Raw genomic sequence first — 15836 nt, 5'->3', positions numbered from 1 at the left:
AAGTAAAAACGATTCCGTTCCCATATCCATTTTTTAAATTTCCAGAAGAGAGGTAGACATGTGACGAAAATACGCAAAGTGAATAGGATGTTTGTAGGGCAGTGGCAGTTGAATTACAAGAGAAAAACGATCGAACAAGCAAAAGGTATTCGACTGTAGGTATAGACCTAGTTAGCAAAAGTGCTTTCATTTACGAAATTCTAATTTTAACATCTTTAAGTAAATGAATGTATGTAACTTATGGTAAAGTTCTGAATCCAAACTTCTTCGTTACATGATAATTAACTGACTTTGTTAGCGTCTTACTGTGCAGTAATCAACGGGTGTCTTTAATCGGGTGTCGTTCTTAAGCATCTTAAAATGTTTTGAAAAAATCGCAACAGAATGTGTCTCTACACGTAAGTTGGGTGACAAAGTGGACAAAAGGTGAGCGTAAGGCAAACAATGGCCTTCGTTTTCGTAAGGAAAAAGGATTCTCATGCGTTTCGTAGAAATGCATTCGCTTCGCCATCTGGATTATAAAGTAAGCTGTATTGTGACGACTTATTTCTTATCGTATTTGTGGACTATTTGCACTAAATTACTCATACGCCGCCAAATACGTATAAACTAAAATCTGCTTATTTTTAATAACAATGAAAAAAAACGTTATTTACGCTGAAAACAAACATCTCTGATAATTAATACCTTCGTTACAGGTTTAAAAAGGATTAAAAGTAAAATAGACCAGAATACGTAATAAAAATCTCTTGTTAAGCTTTTAAGTGTTCTTTAAATGGTTTTTTTTTTTTTCAATAACCGAACAACAATAATTGCTCTTTATATGGTTTTAAGTGAAACATTAAGCATGTATTGCTTTATCATCTCGTTTGCAGAAGTAGCCGTGACAAGGCGGAAATATAGCAGATATGACAAAAAGTGCATGTAATCATTGATAAAGAAACGTGAAAAGAGAGAACACATAGTGTATTTTGCATATAAGTGTCTTTAATTTAGATTTGATTTGCCCATCCTCCTCAGAGTTGCGTACCTAGCCGCTCAGATTCAGGCGAGGAGTGCCTGAAGTTCGCATAAGACTACCAATAATTTTCTCGCTCATTATTACTCGCTCATTTTGTGGTAGTATATTATCATTGCATTTGTTTATTATGCTTCATTTTTTCAATAACATAATTGTTCACCACTTTCTCCCTTTTTTTATTTGTTTTTCTTGAAAAGAAATTAATATGAGAATTGTAAAAACGTGCTATGAATAAAGCTTGCAATTAAAGTACATTTGCATAATAATAAATTAAAACGTGTTAATATAACGGAAGGACGAAATTAATTATGAAAATATGAATTTAAATATTTGGACGACCACTCAATAATAATTAATTTTCAGTAAAATTTATTATCCATAAGTTTTTTTTTTTTAGAAATTTGCTACGCACTGGAGCATGCCTTGTACACTGTACATATTTTTGCCAGCATGGATTGGGGAGGAGATTTCACCTAATAATGCCTAATTTCGTTTCAGTTTTCCTGGTCGTGTTAGATTCTATGATCCTTAAATCTGTGCATCGTAGGGTTCACCAGTATAGGATCGAATCTATCATCTATCCCTGTTTTCTTTTCGTTGTTTTAAGTTTTATGTGACAATAATTTGAGTCGAGTTGTTGTAGAGACGAGCGAGCAAAAGACTAATAGCAGCTTCCTCTGCAAACAAGAAATCGTTGCGTCCAATTATTAGATTTTCTTAACGGTGTTGGTCTCAGAAGAACATAAGCTGCTGATTATTTTCTATTCTGTTGCGATTCTTGTTTAATGTTTTATTCTTAAACTAAATATAATAATAATTTCGTACTGTCACATACCACATTCTGGTGTCAGCAACTTCACAGCGACAGACTGATTTCAAGTTAATATTTTGCTTAACTTTCTGCCGAAATAAGCTTTTGTTCAATTCGGTTGCGGATAACTCTGTTCACTGTTTACTACTAAATTGAATTAAGCGGAATATCTCGTTATTGACTGCCCTTTTCGTAGGCGATAGATACATTGTTTTATTCTCTTTGTGCATTTATATTTCATGTAATCATTTATGCATTCGCTATAAATTTTAAATATTTTAATGAGAATCTATTCGATATGTACCTTGATACGGTTTCCTTCAGACAATTTTCAATCAAATTATCATAAACAATTCTTTAAAGAAGCAATTATCATATCGCCACGGAGCTCTGCTATCAATACTTTCTAGAAAATTAATATGTCGTGTTAAACGGCTGCCGTGTATAATAAGACAACTCTAGAAGGGGTTACAGAAGAGTTTATAGGTAAACAACCACTTATGCTGCCTAATCAGAGGATGAATTTAAGTTAATTCCTAATTGCTCGCTGAGTTCTGTTGAGGTATCACAAAGTTGCGGTGGCGCTAGGTGTAGACAAGCAACCTCTTGCCCAGAAACGAGGAAATAGTTCATACACATTTTCTCATTCTAACACAACATCGACAGCTTGGTGGTGGGAGCTGTCCTTCTCACTGTGGTACGATCGCTTTCACTTCAAATTTATTCTTTTTGCTACCGGAGACCGTCGCAATAGGCATTTATAAGGAGCTCGTGGTAATGCCGCAACAGAATTACGTAATATCTTTGAAATATACATCTTTTTGTTTAATTTGTTCACCTTTTCACACCGTTCCGTTTTTCCTTGACTGATCCAGTTTGCCCATTCATGCGATCTATGCATGAAAATTGAATTTAGGCAAACCAACGTCTTCCCTGTTCCCCATCAGGTTGCGTAACAATTTAGATTTAAACGAAACCTACTGGATGTCGACTATAATCAATCCCCTACGCCTTTGCGAGCTTCTCTTCTTTCACAAACCATTCAAGCGATTCTCATTCATTGGCAGCAGTCTTAAGCTCAGCTTGAAAAGCCATAGGTTCGGCCACGGAACGATATTCTTACTTTGACTAAAATTGATATTTGAATGTTAATAGAAAAGGTTTGAGACGGAAAGATAGGAAAGATTTAATATATGACACTATTGTCGAAGAAAAAGTATGCCACGGGATCTATATGAAGGACGACACAGAAAAAAGGATGCAATAAAGCAGCAGTGGCATACAACCTGTTATTGTAGATTTTTATTAAAAGTAGGACTAGTCGAACTTGAAGTAAAACGGGAACAAAATAAAAATGTAGGTCTAAATGTTGTTGGAAAGGCGAGTGGGCATGAAGGCGGGCATTACCATAAATGTTGTTTTGAAGCTTGTGTCAATCTACTTGTTTGATCGTTTACGATCGAACGCCTAAAGTATATTCTCGTTCTCGCTGCAAAACCACGCCGTATTACTTTGGAAACGTCAGCAAGGACCTGCCAAAGAAGATGTCGGATGAAATTAAAAGAATTACATAATATTATAAGTTTACATACATACATACATATATCGCGTAATTGCAACTTTTTCTCTTTAATACGCAAAATTAAATTTTTACTAAACGTAACTAAAAAATCCCTCTGGCTGTAATTACGTATCGCAACTGAAATGTCATTTTTAGGCATTTCCAATTAACCTCACATACTGCGTTTAAGTTTATTTGAAGCAATTATCGTTTATTAGAAGCTATTTTTACAGAAGCCTTTTATTAAAGGCTATTAAAGCTTACATGAAGGAGATGAGTGGTTGAGTATGTGCACAAAGCAATTGCTATGACAACTTATTGTTATTTAATGGAAAATCAATACCGAACAAAGGTGCAAAAATAAATTTCGATTTTGAGCGACTTTCGGGGACCATCGATAAGCGTGTCAATATTTCTTAGCCAAGCCGATGAACGAGTATTTGAACTATGAAAATGTTGTTAAAAGTATTCTTTTGTTTTCAAATTGGAATTTCGATTCTTTTAGTATATATCCAGAGGAAAGAGTTGACCCTGAATATTGCCCTACTGTATGTCCGTAGGTCTGTTTCCTTGTTCGTCTATTCAAATCGTAATTGTCAACTTTGGCATATTTCACACCTTCGAATGTGTGCTCAATTGTCATTTCACCTTACTATCAATAAACAGTGATAACGAAAATTACAAGGTGGTGTTGAATTGTGCAAATCCGCTCTAGGCTCTACTTTAGAGGAAGATAATGTAAATGTAAAGTTTTCCATACTTTTAGTAATGACAAGCCGAATGACAAACGTAACGCACCGCCTGACCTCGTCATTATCGGCTAACATGGATGGCTAACTGCACTAACTATTGTCTTAGTTTGGCCTACCAACCCTTTCGTTAGTCTTTTATCAAAAAAAAGGAAATTTTGTTTTTATTATCAAAACAACTTTACTTGGGGCGGGGGCATCGTCCGTTTCTCGTCATTACAAATGGGTGGAAAGGTGTGGTTTGATGTTTTAATGATTTATTCTTTGTGGGGAAAACAATATGAAAATTGATAAATATTTAATAGAATTTATATATACAACAATAATGTGAAATTATTTATCATTGAGCTCAACAGTAACCGCCAAGACAGATTCACTTTTACGTCCTGTGTATTCATTTGATAACCGTTAATCGCGCTGTTCGGACTGCTTCTTGTTGTACGTTTTGCTTTAGAAGCTCTTAAGCTCAAGCGTAATTTTAGTTTTCCTATTAACGATTACAAGTGCAGAGAGAAGGATATCAAAATTTCTGAAATTTTAACGGAATTACGAAAGAAGATGCAAGGTACCAGATTCCTGACTTTAATTTCTCTCCTTCTTTTTCGTTTTCTTGTTTTTTTTTTAATTTTCTTCGTTTACAATATTTTACATTTATTTATGGCATTTAATGGATCGAGGCGCTGACATTTGAATGTCTGCGCGAATTCGAAAGAATTTCTTAGATAAGAGTGTATTAGTTCGCGCCTCGTGGGTTGGGGATGGCGTTGGCAGTCGACCAGCGTGGAAACTACAAAATAAAGTTTACGCATCGACATCTTTAAGCGACCAGCCTGCAAAAGAGAATCCAAATGTGCCGACAAGAAGCCCTCCCGACGTAACCAATGGTCATATGCCTGCCAGGTTTGCTGTTGAGCTAATGTCTTTAAAATCAAGTCATTCAAATTGAAATTTCGTGTTTGATTAACCGAAACTGGTTGCTTTTGTAATTGCAGTTGTCTGTTGCGTTGCTGTTGTTGTCTCGTTAAGCATTTATCGAATTTCGCAAATTGCGGTTCCGAATCCATGCTACGCCAAGCTCCCGGAGTTGATAGACTACCGCCACCGATCATCATCTCGGAGAATTGTTCGCCGACCAGTAAATAATTCAGTGGCGTGCTAAGATTTTGATTTGGCTTCAGTAATCCATTGGTAATGAGAAAGATTTTCATAAACTCTTCAGAACTTTGCGTTACTCTAGATCTAGTGGTTGGGGTGCTTGAGTATTTCTTGCCGTCCCCAAAACTTTGTTGTTGCTTAGATTTCTGCGCCAAAAATCGTTGAGCTTTCTCCAAATTGCGATAAAAGTTACGCGACGTTATAGATAAGCAATCGTGGTCGTCGTCTAATTTTGCGTCACCGTTCAAAGTCAAGTGCATAATACGCCCCAAAAATAGGCGGGAAAACTCTTGAGTGATTTCGTCGATCCAGGGCGTATGCAAGAGTAATTGCTCGTACACTTGACCCAATTCGTTGTACATTTGAGCCATTTGTACTTTATTCAAAGCGGAACGTTCCACAATATGTTGATAAAGAGGAGCGAAATAATTTTGCGATAATTGCTGGCAATCTTCAACGGTTTTGTCTAAAATTTTGAAAAACGAAAGCATTTAATCGAATACACTAGTGATAAGCGATTTTCAAGTGCACATTTGTCGTGTCCACTCACCCATTAGGTAATCAATCCATAGCCAATTTAAAAATCTCGTTATTGTAGTATTTTGCAGCAAACCAAAGTATTCCTTCAATTTTGGTACATCGCCAACGAAAACTAAATCTGACGATTTCAATGGTTTACCCATTACTTTACGAAAATATGTATCCCAATCGAGCTGCAATTGGGGACCGAAAGCCGAACTTTTAAAATCTTCATAAAAGTACTCTTGTACTTTATCTTTATCTTTCTTTTCGCGAGCAGTATCGGTTGTCAATTTCATGACGTCACGCGACGCCCGCTCGAAGGATAAAACCTCTAAGGCGATTAAACGGGCCCGTCCCGCCTCTACGTCATAGCTTTGCATTACCTCACCAGCCATTTGTTCAAATTTTCTTAAACTGAATCGCATACTATCGTCGGGTTGAATTTGCACTACACGTCTATTAGAAATTAATTCGATTTTCGTTTTGAAGAAGTACGGTACACCGGCTTCGTGAAAAACACCCAACACTTGCAGCCAAGTCATGTTGCGCCTTTTACGCACTGTTCCTGCATTTTCAATGTCAATCGCTGGCCAGCCTCCGGCTAGGCGATACATGAGCGAAGATTTCAAATGCTCTGCGCTGCGTGCATTCTGACATGATTGGTAAAAGTACTTTAGCTTTAACTCGGCATCCATAAGTTGGTCTGTGTTGTCGTCTGCCTGCAGGAATTGATCGAATTTCAATTGCTCCTGTTGATGACGTTTATCCAGCTGAGCCTCTGAACTGTTCGCGCTGCGTGCACAGACAAAGTCATAAAAATTCTCACAAGGCTGCTGGCTAGTGTCCAGCCATTCTTCGAGGCCATATGTGAAATGTAGGACATCGTTTACCAACGCATGATTGATATTAACGATTTGTCCTTTACCGGCAACCAGATGCGCAAAGACAACGACAACGACAAAAGTTAAGCACGTTAACTTAAAGTAATTGAAAATCATAGTTTAGCAATTTTTAAACGATTTCACACAACTTTTCATTTATATAGATATATAGTAAGTAGAACCACAGAAATATTCAATTTTCAATTTTCAATTTTCAATTTTAATTCAGTGCTCTTATGTTGCACTTGTGCACTTGTTCACTGCTGAGCATTAAACGTATTGTTTGGTTTTGTAATAACAATCAACTCAGGAACCACTAAAATGTTTATGCTGCCTTTTTATTATTGCTGGTGTTTGTTTGGTTTGGTTTGGTTTGGTTTTCTTTTCGCGTATGATAGTTTATTCTCTGCTATCGTTCTATTGCGGTCTTTCCTTGCTCAAAGACTTTAAACGTTCACTTCCGCATTTCTTTCGACCCCGGTTTTGAATTTTAAATTAAATTCTTTTCCGTTTAAAACCTTTATTTGCATTTAACTCTGCATAATATTCCCTTGCATTACAATGCTTTGCTATTGCCAGTGCTATTGCTATCGCTATTGCTTTGATATGGCAAGGTTCGAGGTATTATGCAGTTTTATGCTATTTTCTTATTTGGCTTTAGATTTCTCTCTGGCTCTGCCTTCTTTTTCCATCCATTCAAACGCGAATTGAAATGGTTATGCATTCAAATGGTTTCGTTAATAACTAAGCATATAAAAATTTTCTTTCCCTCCTTTCAATCGTTTTCATTTACATTGTACATTGTGCTTCCTCGCACATCTAATTTTATACTAATGTCTCAATCAATTTGAAATTAAATTCCAATGTGCGTATAATTAACATTTAAACTCAACTACAAACGCATCTTGAAATCACTACTACAACCAAACAGTTGATTACTCTTCCACTAAATGATAAGCAAGGGTTAAGGTCAGTAAAGCATTTCACATGTATATCACTGGCGTTGATTATTCCCGTTCTATTCTATCTTAAAACAGACCACTACCATATCTTGCACATCTTTTGCAAGCTCATGCGATCACGTATGAATTTTGATTAACTTTTTATAGAAATATCTCGTTTTTGTTCGCTCTCCTTATACAAGATTTCGCTGTGGTGGTCTTTCCCTTTCTCTCAACCTTTCAATGCTTTCGCAACGAACTAATGAAAGTCTGCACACTTCAACAACATTTCATTACGTATCAGATCTTATCGATGTGATAGCTTCATATGCCTGGGTATGGCACGTGCACGTGTTCTGGGAATGTGTTGCGATATCTCGTAGCGAAAATTCGTAATGAGCATAGCACATAAGAACAGGACGCACGAAAGCGATACTAGCTTAACATGTCCGCCTATACTTTCGCTACCGCCTATTGTAGCGCTTATGTAAATAAATGGGAGTAATAAGCAGCTAAAGTACGTAATCAATAGGCGAAGATTTGTGGAAATAGAGTGTAGTGAGAAAAACTTCGCAATAGCAGCGTTCAGCATTGTGCTGGCGGTAAAGCAGGCTGTAGTGCCTGTACCGACCAGTCGACTGATCGACTCCCTATTTGAATGTACCTCGCAATAACTACGGTGGAGGGTATCGAAGAGTCACCCCAAAGCCAACGTAAAATCAAATTATGACAGTCTTGACCAATTTGCTGTTATCATCAATTTAGATTTTTTAGTGAATGCTTCAAGTGTGTAATAAAAATATATTTTTTTTTAATCGCCAGTGGCTACCAGTCTCAACCAATCCATATACTTGCCGCATCACAAATGCTTTTACAGTAAATTTTCAGATAAATTTCGCCCGTGCCTTGTAACATAAGCGGCTCTATATTCACGAGTTTGCATAAAGTGAAAGGAGACTTCTACGGCCGCATTAAATACCTAATTAGGTCTTTATACAAATGTAAATCGGATTTTTAATAGAATACAATTCGCTGACATGAAACAAATCTTATGTAATGTGAAAAAAATATTAATTTAATTATCTTCAACCTTCTTTTGTTTCAATTTTTTTAATGATTTACTTTATTCACAAAACTTTATTCTATTTTTCTATAATGCGCTTTAGTCTACGTACCATTTCGAGTTTATTTTGGAGAACAAAAAAAATTTCATTTTATTTTTCTGCTGTTATTTAATTCTATTCAACGCATTTGTAAGGAAATGGAATTTTTTGCTCTATTTTATGTTTTACTCAAGAGAAATACTTTTTCTTTCTCTGATTTTTTTGTTTATGTTTAATGAATAATAATATCCTGCAGGAAGCGAGTAATAGTGCTTCGGCTAATAGCGAAGCAGAGAGAGGGACCTAATTAAACTTCAATACAGGATTACACACACTAACCATTTGCCAGCTTTTTGAAATTTAAATGAAAATTTATTTTCTCACAGAAATTCTCTACATTTTCAGCATTTTATGGAAGGTTTCATATGAAATAAGGGCAAAGTCTTCCAATGATTATATAGCTATATATATATATAGATATATGCTAGGCTAACCTTTTTCACTTTTTTACGTTTTACGATATAAAAGCATGCCACAAAAAGGAAACTTTTTTCTTTTTTTTACGCTTCTATCCTCCGAAATCGGTTGCTATCGAGCTAAGTGAGTAGGAAAAAGAAACTGACTCACTTTTATTCACATGTAAGAGGGAACTTTGAAACTCACGCTGAATTGCGACGTAGACCGGTCACTATTTCAAGTTGTATGTACCAACAACGTTAGTCACGACCACTCCCTACAATTTCAAAAAGTCGTCTTAACAGAGGCGAAAAATTCCCGACAAGGATTGTTGGGCGAAAGCATTTTGGTATATCAAGCGAATGCATAAAACTTGCATGGGATGACAGTCTTCTTTTGTAAGCGCTCTTGCAAAAAACACGACTTGTGACAAAATACAAGCTGTGTAGGAAATTTGGACTACGTTGGTCAAGTATTCTTCTGAAAAGTAAGCCTTTATAAGGTAATGAACCGCAATTTGTTATAGATTGGTTGCTGTTATGCAAGATAATCGTTTCGCGAAATCATCTGCAAAGTTTCTGAGAAAAACTTACAACCGCGACAAATTCGTTTTCTTTCGTTTCGTTTTGGTTCATGATGAAGTTACCATTGGTCCCATAACCGAATCAAGAAATTTACTTAATTTGCAAATATTCTTGCTATGCATTTATGGTGACTGACAGACTTTTGCAAGTTGACAAAACATATAAAGAAAAACATTTGTGGAAAAATTATTAAGAAATAACTTTGAAAAGGAACAATCAAATATGAAGCATCGAAATGGGTAGATCCTATGGAAAGCTTTTGCGTAACACGTAAACGTAAATTGAATGCGAACGATTTCTTGTGTGCTTTCTCTTCTCGTATCGCCTTGAACCCACATTTTTACATGGCAAACGAAGCTTTTTATTTTCTTTTACACAAATTTTAATATTTTTTCTTAATGTTTTGCATCCGAAAGGTACTTTTTAGTTTCAATTCAGTAAACATCTATATACACTCAGCATAGTATAGTATATACGGTATACGAAGTAAATCAAGAATTTCTTTTGTAGTTTGCGGAGAATGCACTTTGCATCTACTTTAAATTCTCGTTTGCCTCTCTAGGACGCACTTAACTTATGAGTTTAAAATCAATGTCAATACCATTTTGACATTAAGTAATTGCGCAAACACACTATAAAAACCACAATGGAACCTAAACGTCTCGAACGTCCCGTCCCACTGAAAATATGCCTTTCGAACCGTAAAGTATGCTAGAAAATATTAACGAAATGAATGAATTTTTCCTGTAATCCATACAAACAGTCCCATAAAGTACAATAAATCTATTTACATAACATATTAAATTAAATTCTAATAAGAAATTTCCCAAAGACCACAATAACACAACTTTACATGTTATGACTAATGGAATTGAAATTAATTCCAATTTTTTTAAGACGTCTAGTTTCAGTTTTCTTCAACGGTTTTTTGTTCATATTTGAACTTTTCAAATTTTTTAATTAAACTTATTCTACATTTGTTCCATGAGCAGAACTGTAACCGTAAGTTCATTGAAGTTTGTTTTTTCGGTGCGAAGCAAAACAAATCTTTGTACATTGTACCATTGTCTTTACATGTGAGGTTTACTCGTTACACTGAAGATGGAATCAAAAATTACAATAAAGAAAAATTACAAACATTACATATAAACAAGTATTCTCAGGGACCAAGGGCCAACGAGTAAATATAGAAAATATTTACTTTTGTTTTTGAAAACTTGTAGCATATTTGTTAGACATTTTTTAGAAAAACTTAAAACTTTAAATTTTAAGAAAATATTCTCGTGTTGTTTGTTATCAAAGTACATTCAGGTATTTATTTTTGTTATTACATTTACTGTTACTGTTATGCTTTAAAATAATTTCGAAAAGAGCAAAATCGATATTATCAGCTTGCGATAGTAATTTCGTTAATAACTGACAAGAATCTAAGTGCGTAATTAAACGGCTAAACGGCTATTAATCGGCCATTATAGGAACATGATGGCCTGGATGAAAAATGGCCAACTTTAAAGGGACTCGTAATGAAAAAGGCCGCCACAACAACAAAAAAACCACAATAGCAATTATAACTATATAAACTAGTATATAGCCACAACAAAGTGTAAATGTCATTTGCCGCAAATAATAATTAGCAGAATGCGATATGGCATTCAAATAAATAAATAATTACCCAAATCGTTACCAAAACGAATGCATTAAAATTGTCCAAATAAAACACAACAAAACAAAGCATATTGACTGAACTGAATGAAAATAAGCATTAGAAAGCATATAAGGAATAGTTCAAAATCAATGGTTTGCTCCTGCACTGCTCCTACGTATTTATTTATTATTATTATTTGATTGTCATTGGGGACCTTTGGAACTGAATATTTTTCGGTTTTTTCTGTTTCTTCTTCACATCGCACATACACAGGCGCCGTAGGTGGTGATGGCGGTGATGGCGAGGATGATAAGGAAAAGGCAGAAGAGGAGGAGAGAGAGCGTCAGGAGGCCATTCGTGAGGCTGAAGAACGACGCAAGGAGAAGCATCGTCGTATGGAAGAAGAACGTGAAAAGATGAGACAAGATATACGTGATAAGGTAAGTAAGCTATTCATCCCAAGAGCCGATTAATTAACCTATGAAATGTTATGCTAGTAAAGAATGTAAACAAAATTATTATAAAAGGAAATCCATTCCTTCGATCGAAATGCTAGGTACATAAATCTGCTTTGTTGGCAAACTTCAACTGCCTTGAAGACGGACCTTAATGGACGAAACGATTTTTCCTATTTTTGCTCTATTATATATTGTTACTGGTAATGTAATAGAAACGTCAAGCAGTTTAGTGAGCGTCCTTATCCGATAGACCTGTTAACAGGCCATTGAGTAACGCCACCATAGACTAGCATCCATTGCAAAGCTAGGATGAGCTGAACGCATGTTCATCACAGTGTTATGGGACAACATTTCAGATCAATAGAAAGGCTCTGCACAAGCCCTTGTTATCAATTGGGAAATATTTTGTTGGTCTGAGAAGAGCGCTAAACAAACTAATAAAATAAAAAATATAGGAAAAGAGAAAATTGCCTTTCGACATGACATGTTTACGGAAACAGTAAACAAAAATCTGATTTATTTTTTGCGCTTTAGGACTTTTCACACCTCCTTTTTTTGTTTTTCTTATTGTTGTTGCCCTACTCTTTTCAAAAGCTTTGACTGGAGAGAATCTAATAAATTATTTTCATTTCGAAAAAGTTTGCGGGTCAATCAAGTGTACAATAGTTATGAGGATAAACGTCCACGAACACATGCATACGAACAGCACTCTCTGACGTAACGTAAAGTGAAACTATGTGAAAAACATGGAACTGCGACAAATAGTTGTTTGTGTAATAAGCAAAATTTAATGCCGAAAGGAATTTAAAAGCAAACCATCAACGTGTGACATTATTTAGTGTTTATGAAACACTAAATAATAAAAAATTAAAAAAGTTCAAACAAAAACTATCTACATAAACAAAAATACGGTCTTCATGTCGGATAAAAAACGTAACGAGAAAGTTTTTGTTAAAAATTCGATGCCTTTTTGTGATGTAACTCGGATCTTCGATTGGCTTGAAAGTAAAATTTCCTTTTCACTGCTTTTATTATTATATATTATCGAGTGTAGCTTTACAATTCAGTTGCAGTTCAAATTGACTCTAGTAGGGAGTCCTTTTTAACTGAGCGACTCCCTAACGGAGTCAGATTGAATTACTTGCTGAGCTTAACAACGATATCATTGTGACGTCATTTGCCGACAATACCAAAAAATCAAGAACATATTAAAAAAGCGATAACGATAACAAGAATTTCGGAAAATCTAAAAAATAATAAATTCATAGAGCAGAGCGAGCTATGAAAAACAACAAAAAAGAAAGTTTTCGAAAAGTGTAATTAGACTCATTCGGTTGTGAAATGAAAGCAAAAAGAAAAAAAAAAAAAAACAAGTACCAAATATTTTATTTTTTTTCTTCTCTTTTAAACACTTGAACATACTAATAACTGAATAAAATATATATGTATATATATTATATTTATTTCAAAAGTGTAAAAGCATATCAAAATGGAAAACAATATTTTTATTAAAAAAAGAAAAAAGTTCAACTCGTGTACGTCGTTTATTATGCATTTTTCAAGCCGCGCTTCGCATACAACTTACTGAGAATTATTACGCAATTATTACGCGGCAACCGATTTCCTAACATTCTCGAGCTAATCTAAAGATTTAGGAAAACTCTCAGAAGCTGTCAGTTGACGATGGAAAGCCTCCGATTTATCTTAATATAAAGTTTCAAGATGATTGTGGTCGAAATTTCAAGCCACAGATAGACCGAATATATATATTCTTTAGGGAGTCCGCGCAATAGACAAACCTTTAGCAAATGTATATCAATGACATCGGACCGATATTATTGAGTATTTTAACAAATGATTTATAAGCGATAGGTTGCAATAAGCTGCAGTGGAGGTAGACAATGACCCATTCGTTATACACTCAAAACTAGCAAACTTACGCCTATAACGTCCACACGCCTATGCAAGAAAAACCGTACACACCTCTTTTTTCGATGTCTATTACATGTTACTCATATTGTTCAAATTTAATGTGAGCAGGAAAACTTTAAATAACGGAGCATTATGAACGCGTCGTATGTGCTTTGCATCGCTATTTATATATAATTTAGTGGTAATCACACAAACGGCAAACATATACTCAAACATATACTGTGTGTATCAAAGACAACTAATAAATAGTGTTACATGTACTTAGGGACATTAAATTGAACACATACTCGACAGCGTATAAATACAGTGTGTCCGCGTGCACCAAGCAACTATAAATGACCATTACCACTGCAAGCGGACGTTCAGCAAGTTTGCCTCGCATACATGAAACATTGAACAATAAACTAAACTATGCAATACACAGTCAACTTAATATATGTGTGCACATACACAACTGCCATATATGAGGAGAGTAGATGGCTGTATGCATACATACATGCACACAGCTACCATCCACCGAGTTACCGTTCTACGCATTTGTGGCTATTAATTTAAGTTTTATTGAGTTAATTAACAAAATGTTGCGGTGAGACAATGTTGTTCATATGTAATGACAGAGAGAGTGTTGGACAATATTTATATGTATGCATTCAATGGCGAGTATAGTAATACCAGTGCAGTGTGTAAACGGCATTCTTTGCGGCATCTTTTGTTGTATACAAATATGAAATCTATTAAAATTTAACTTTGTATAAATTATTACTAAATAGCTCTTGAATTAATTAACGTGAACCAACAAATTCATTTAAATAAACTGCAAAATGAATACAATATAAATATTTTCATATAACGCAAAATGAACTGATGAATATGTCCCGGAATATATCTCTGAAGATTTATTTCCTACACTTTACTCTTTTCCTTTCAAGTTGAAGAAAAGTAAAAGGAAAACGAAATCCATTTCACATTTTCAATCAATCGAACGTTACCCCAATCTTTCTCGTTAATGAACCCCTTACCGCTCTACCTCTACTCTAGTGCATAGTTGCAGAAAATTCTTAAAGAGATGACTCAAGTAATAGATTTAATAAATCTCTCTACAATTTTTGGTTCTTGACGGCGAGCACGGGCTAAGTGTCTGGAACTGATTCTGCTTTTATACTGTAAATTAGTGAAATCGAAATGAAACTGGTATGCGAACAAGCCTTTAAGGCCAAGGTTTTATGTGTGTTGTAGGATAATGGGACACATATTTTTTTATTATATTATTATTATTGTCGTGGAGACTTGGATCTTACTTGGCTAAACGTTAAAGTGTATTGCTATCGCATAAAATTTGACCCATTCTCTATGCATCTGGATAGCATGCAAAGAATTAGTAGGGGGCAATGTCTAGCAAAAGTCACAAAAAGTAATATTCTATCAGAGCATGTAATCAATTAATAGATGGCAAGAAAGAAAAGTCGATTTAAGAGGGAATGCGATTTCGGGGGAATAAATGATGCGTTAGTGTTGCAGAAAGTAATTTTTTGTTTTCTTCTCATTTCACTTTTTTTAGTACAACATTAAGAAAAAGGAAGAGGTAGTTGAAATGGCGCCGCAAGAGGAACCGAATCCTTTAATGCGGCGTAAGAAAACACCAGAAGAATTAGCTGCCGAGGCTGAGCAAGAAGAGCTGGATGATTTTACAAGTAAGTTCACAATTGTTCACTTTATATATATATATATATATATATATATGTATATGTATGTATATATATATATATATCCCTCTATGCATTCTTTTATTTATTAATATTTCGAATATCTATCTCAACGTAATGAACACCTCTTTCAAAGTTTTTATACAGCTAATCTAAACTTTTTTTGTGCTATTAAAATACACAAAATATTATTCACCCTACGCTAAACGACACACTTCATTCCAACAAAATAATATCAAAATCATACCTAAGAAAGCAAAATAAAGTTAAAGTTAATAAACTTAACTTTAACTTAACTTTAGTATCGATGTTGT

The 15836-nt window shown here is 34.8% G+C and overlaps 2 protein-coding genes across 8 annotated transcripts in view; one reads left to right on the top strand and one right to left on the bottom strand.

The window, feature by feature from the left end:
- The window catches only part of LOC119634658 (complexin), a 206455-nt gene that overhangs the window by 156937 nt on the left and 33682 nt on the right, over positions 1-15836 (top strand). For 5 of the 7 annotated variants that reach the window (XM_038028926.1, XM_038028928.1, XM_038028927.1 and 2 more), the window contains 2 exons: positions 11712-11869; positions 15378-15510. In XM_038028926.1, the coding sequence (XP_037884854.1) occupies positions 11712-11869; positions 15378-15510 (291 nt within the window). Of the gene's footprint in view, positions 1-11702; positions 11870-15377; positions 15511-15836 lie in introns of all 7 variants that reach the window. The other 2 variants (XM_038028929.1, XM_038028931.1) reach the window with 1 other exon arrangement.
- LOC119634656 lies at positions 4756-6839 on the bottom strand. Its single transcript, XM_038028923.1, has 2 exons — positions 5848-6839; positions 4756-5763 (listed from the first exon to the last, which is right to left on the bottom strand). Exons 1-2 carry the CDS (start codon positions 6815-6817, stop codon positions 4778-4780), a joined length of 1956 nt encoding a protein of 651 aa, XP_037884851.1. The 5' UTR covers positions 6818-6839; the 3' UTR covers positions 4756-4777.

This window comes from Glossina fuscipes, unplaced genomic scaffold (genome assembly GCF_014805625.2).
Source record: "Glossina fuscipes isolate IAEA_lab_2018 unplaced genomic scaffold, Yale_Gfus_2 3, whole genome shotgun sequence".
Lineage (NCBI taxonomy): Eukaryota > Metazoa > Arthropoda > Insecta > Diptera > Glossinidae > Glossina > Glossina fuscipes.
Note: the sequence above shows the minus strand (reverse complement) of the source record. Positions and strands in the feature narration are given on the sequence as shown.

Excerpts from the sequence above, each read along its gene's own strand:
- LOC119634656 (XM_038028923.1), bottom strand. The coding sequence starts at position 6,817 with ATGATTTTCAATTACTTTAAGTTAACGTGCTTAACTTTTGTCGTTGTC. Across the intron at positions 5,764-5,847 it reads ATGGATTGATTACCTAATGG|ACAAAACCGTTGAAGATTGC; the intron begins GTGAGTGGACAC and ends TCAAAATTTTAG.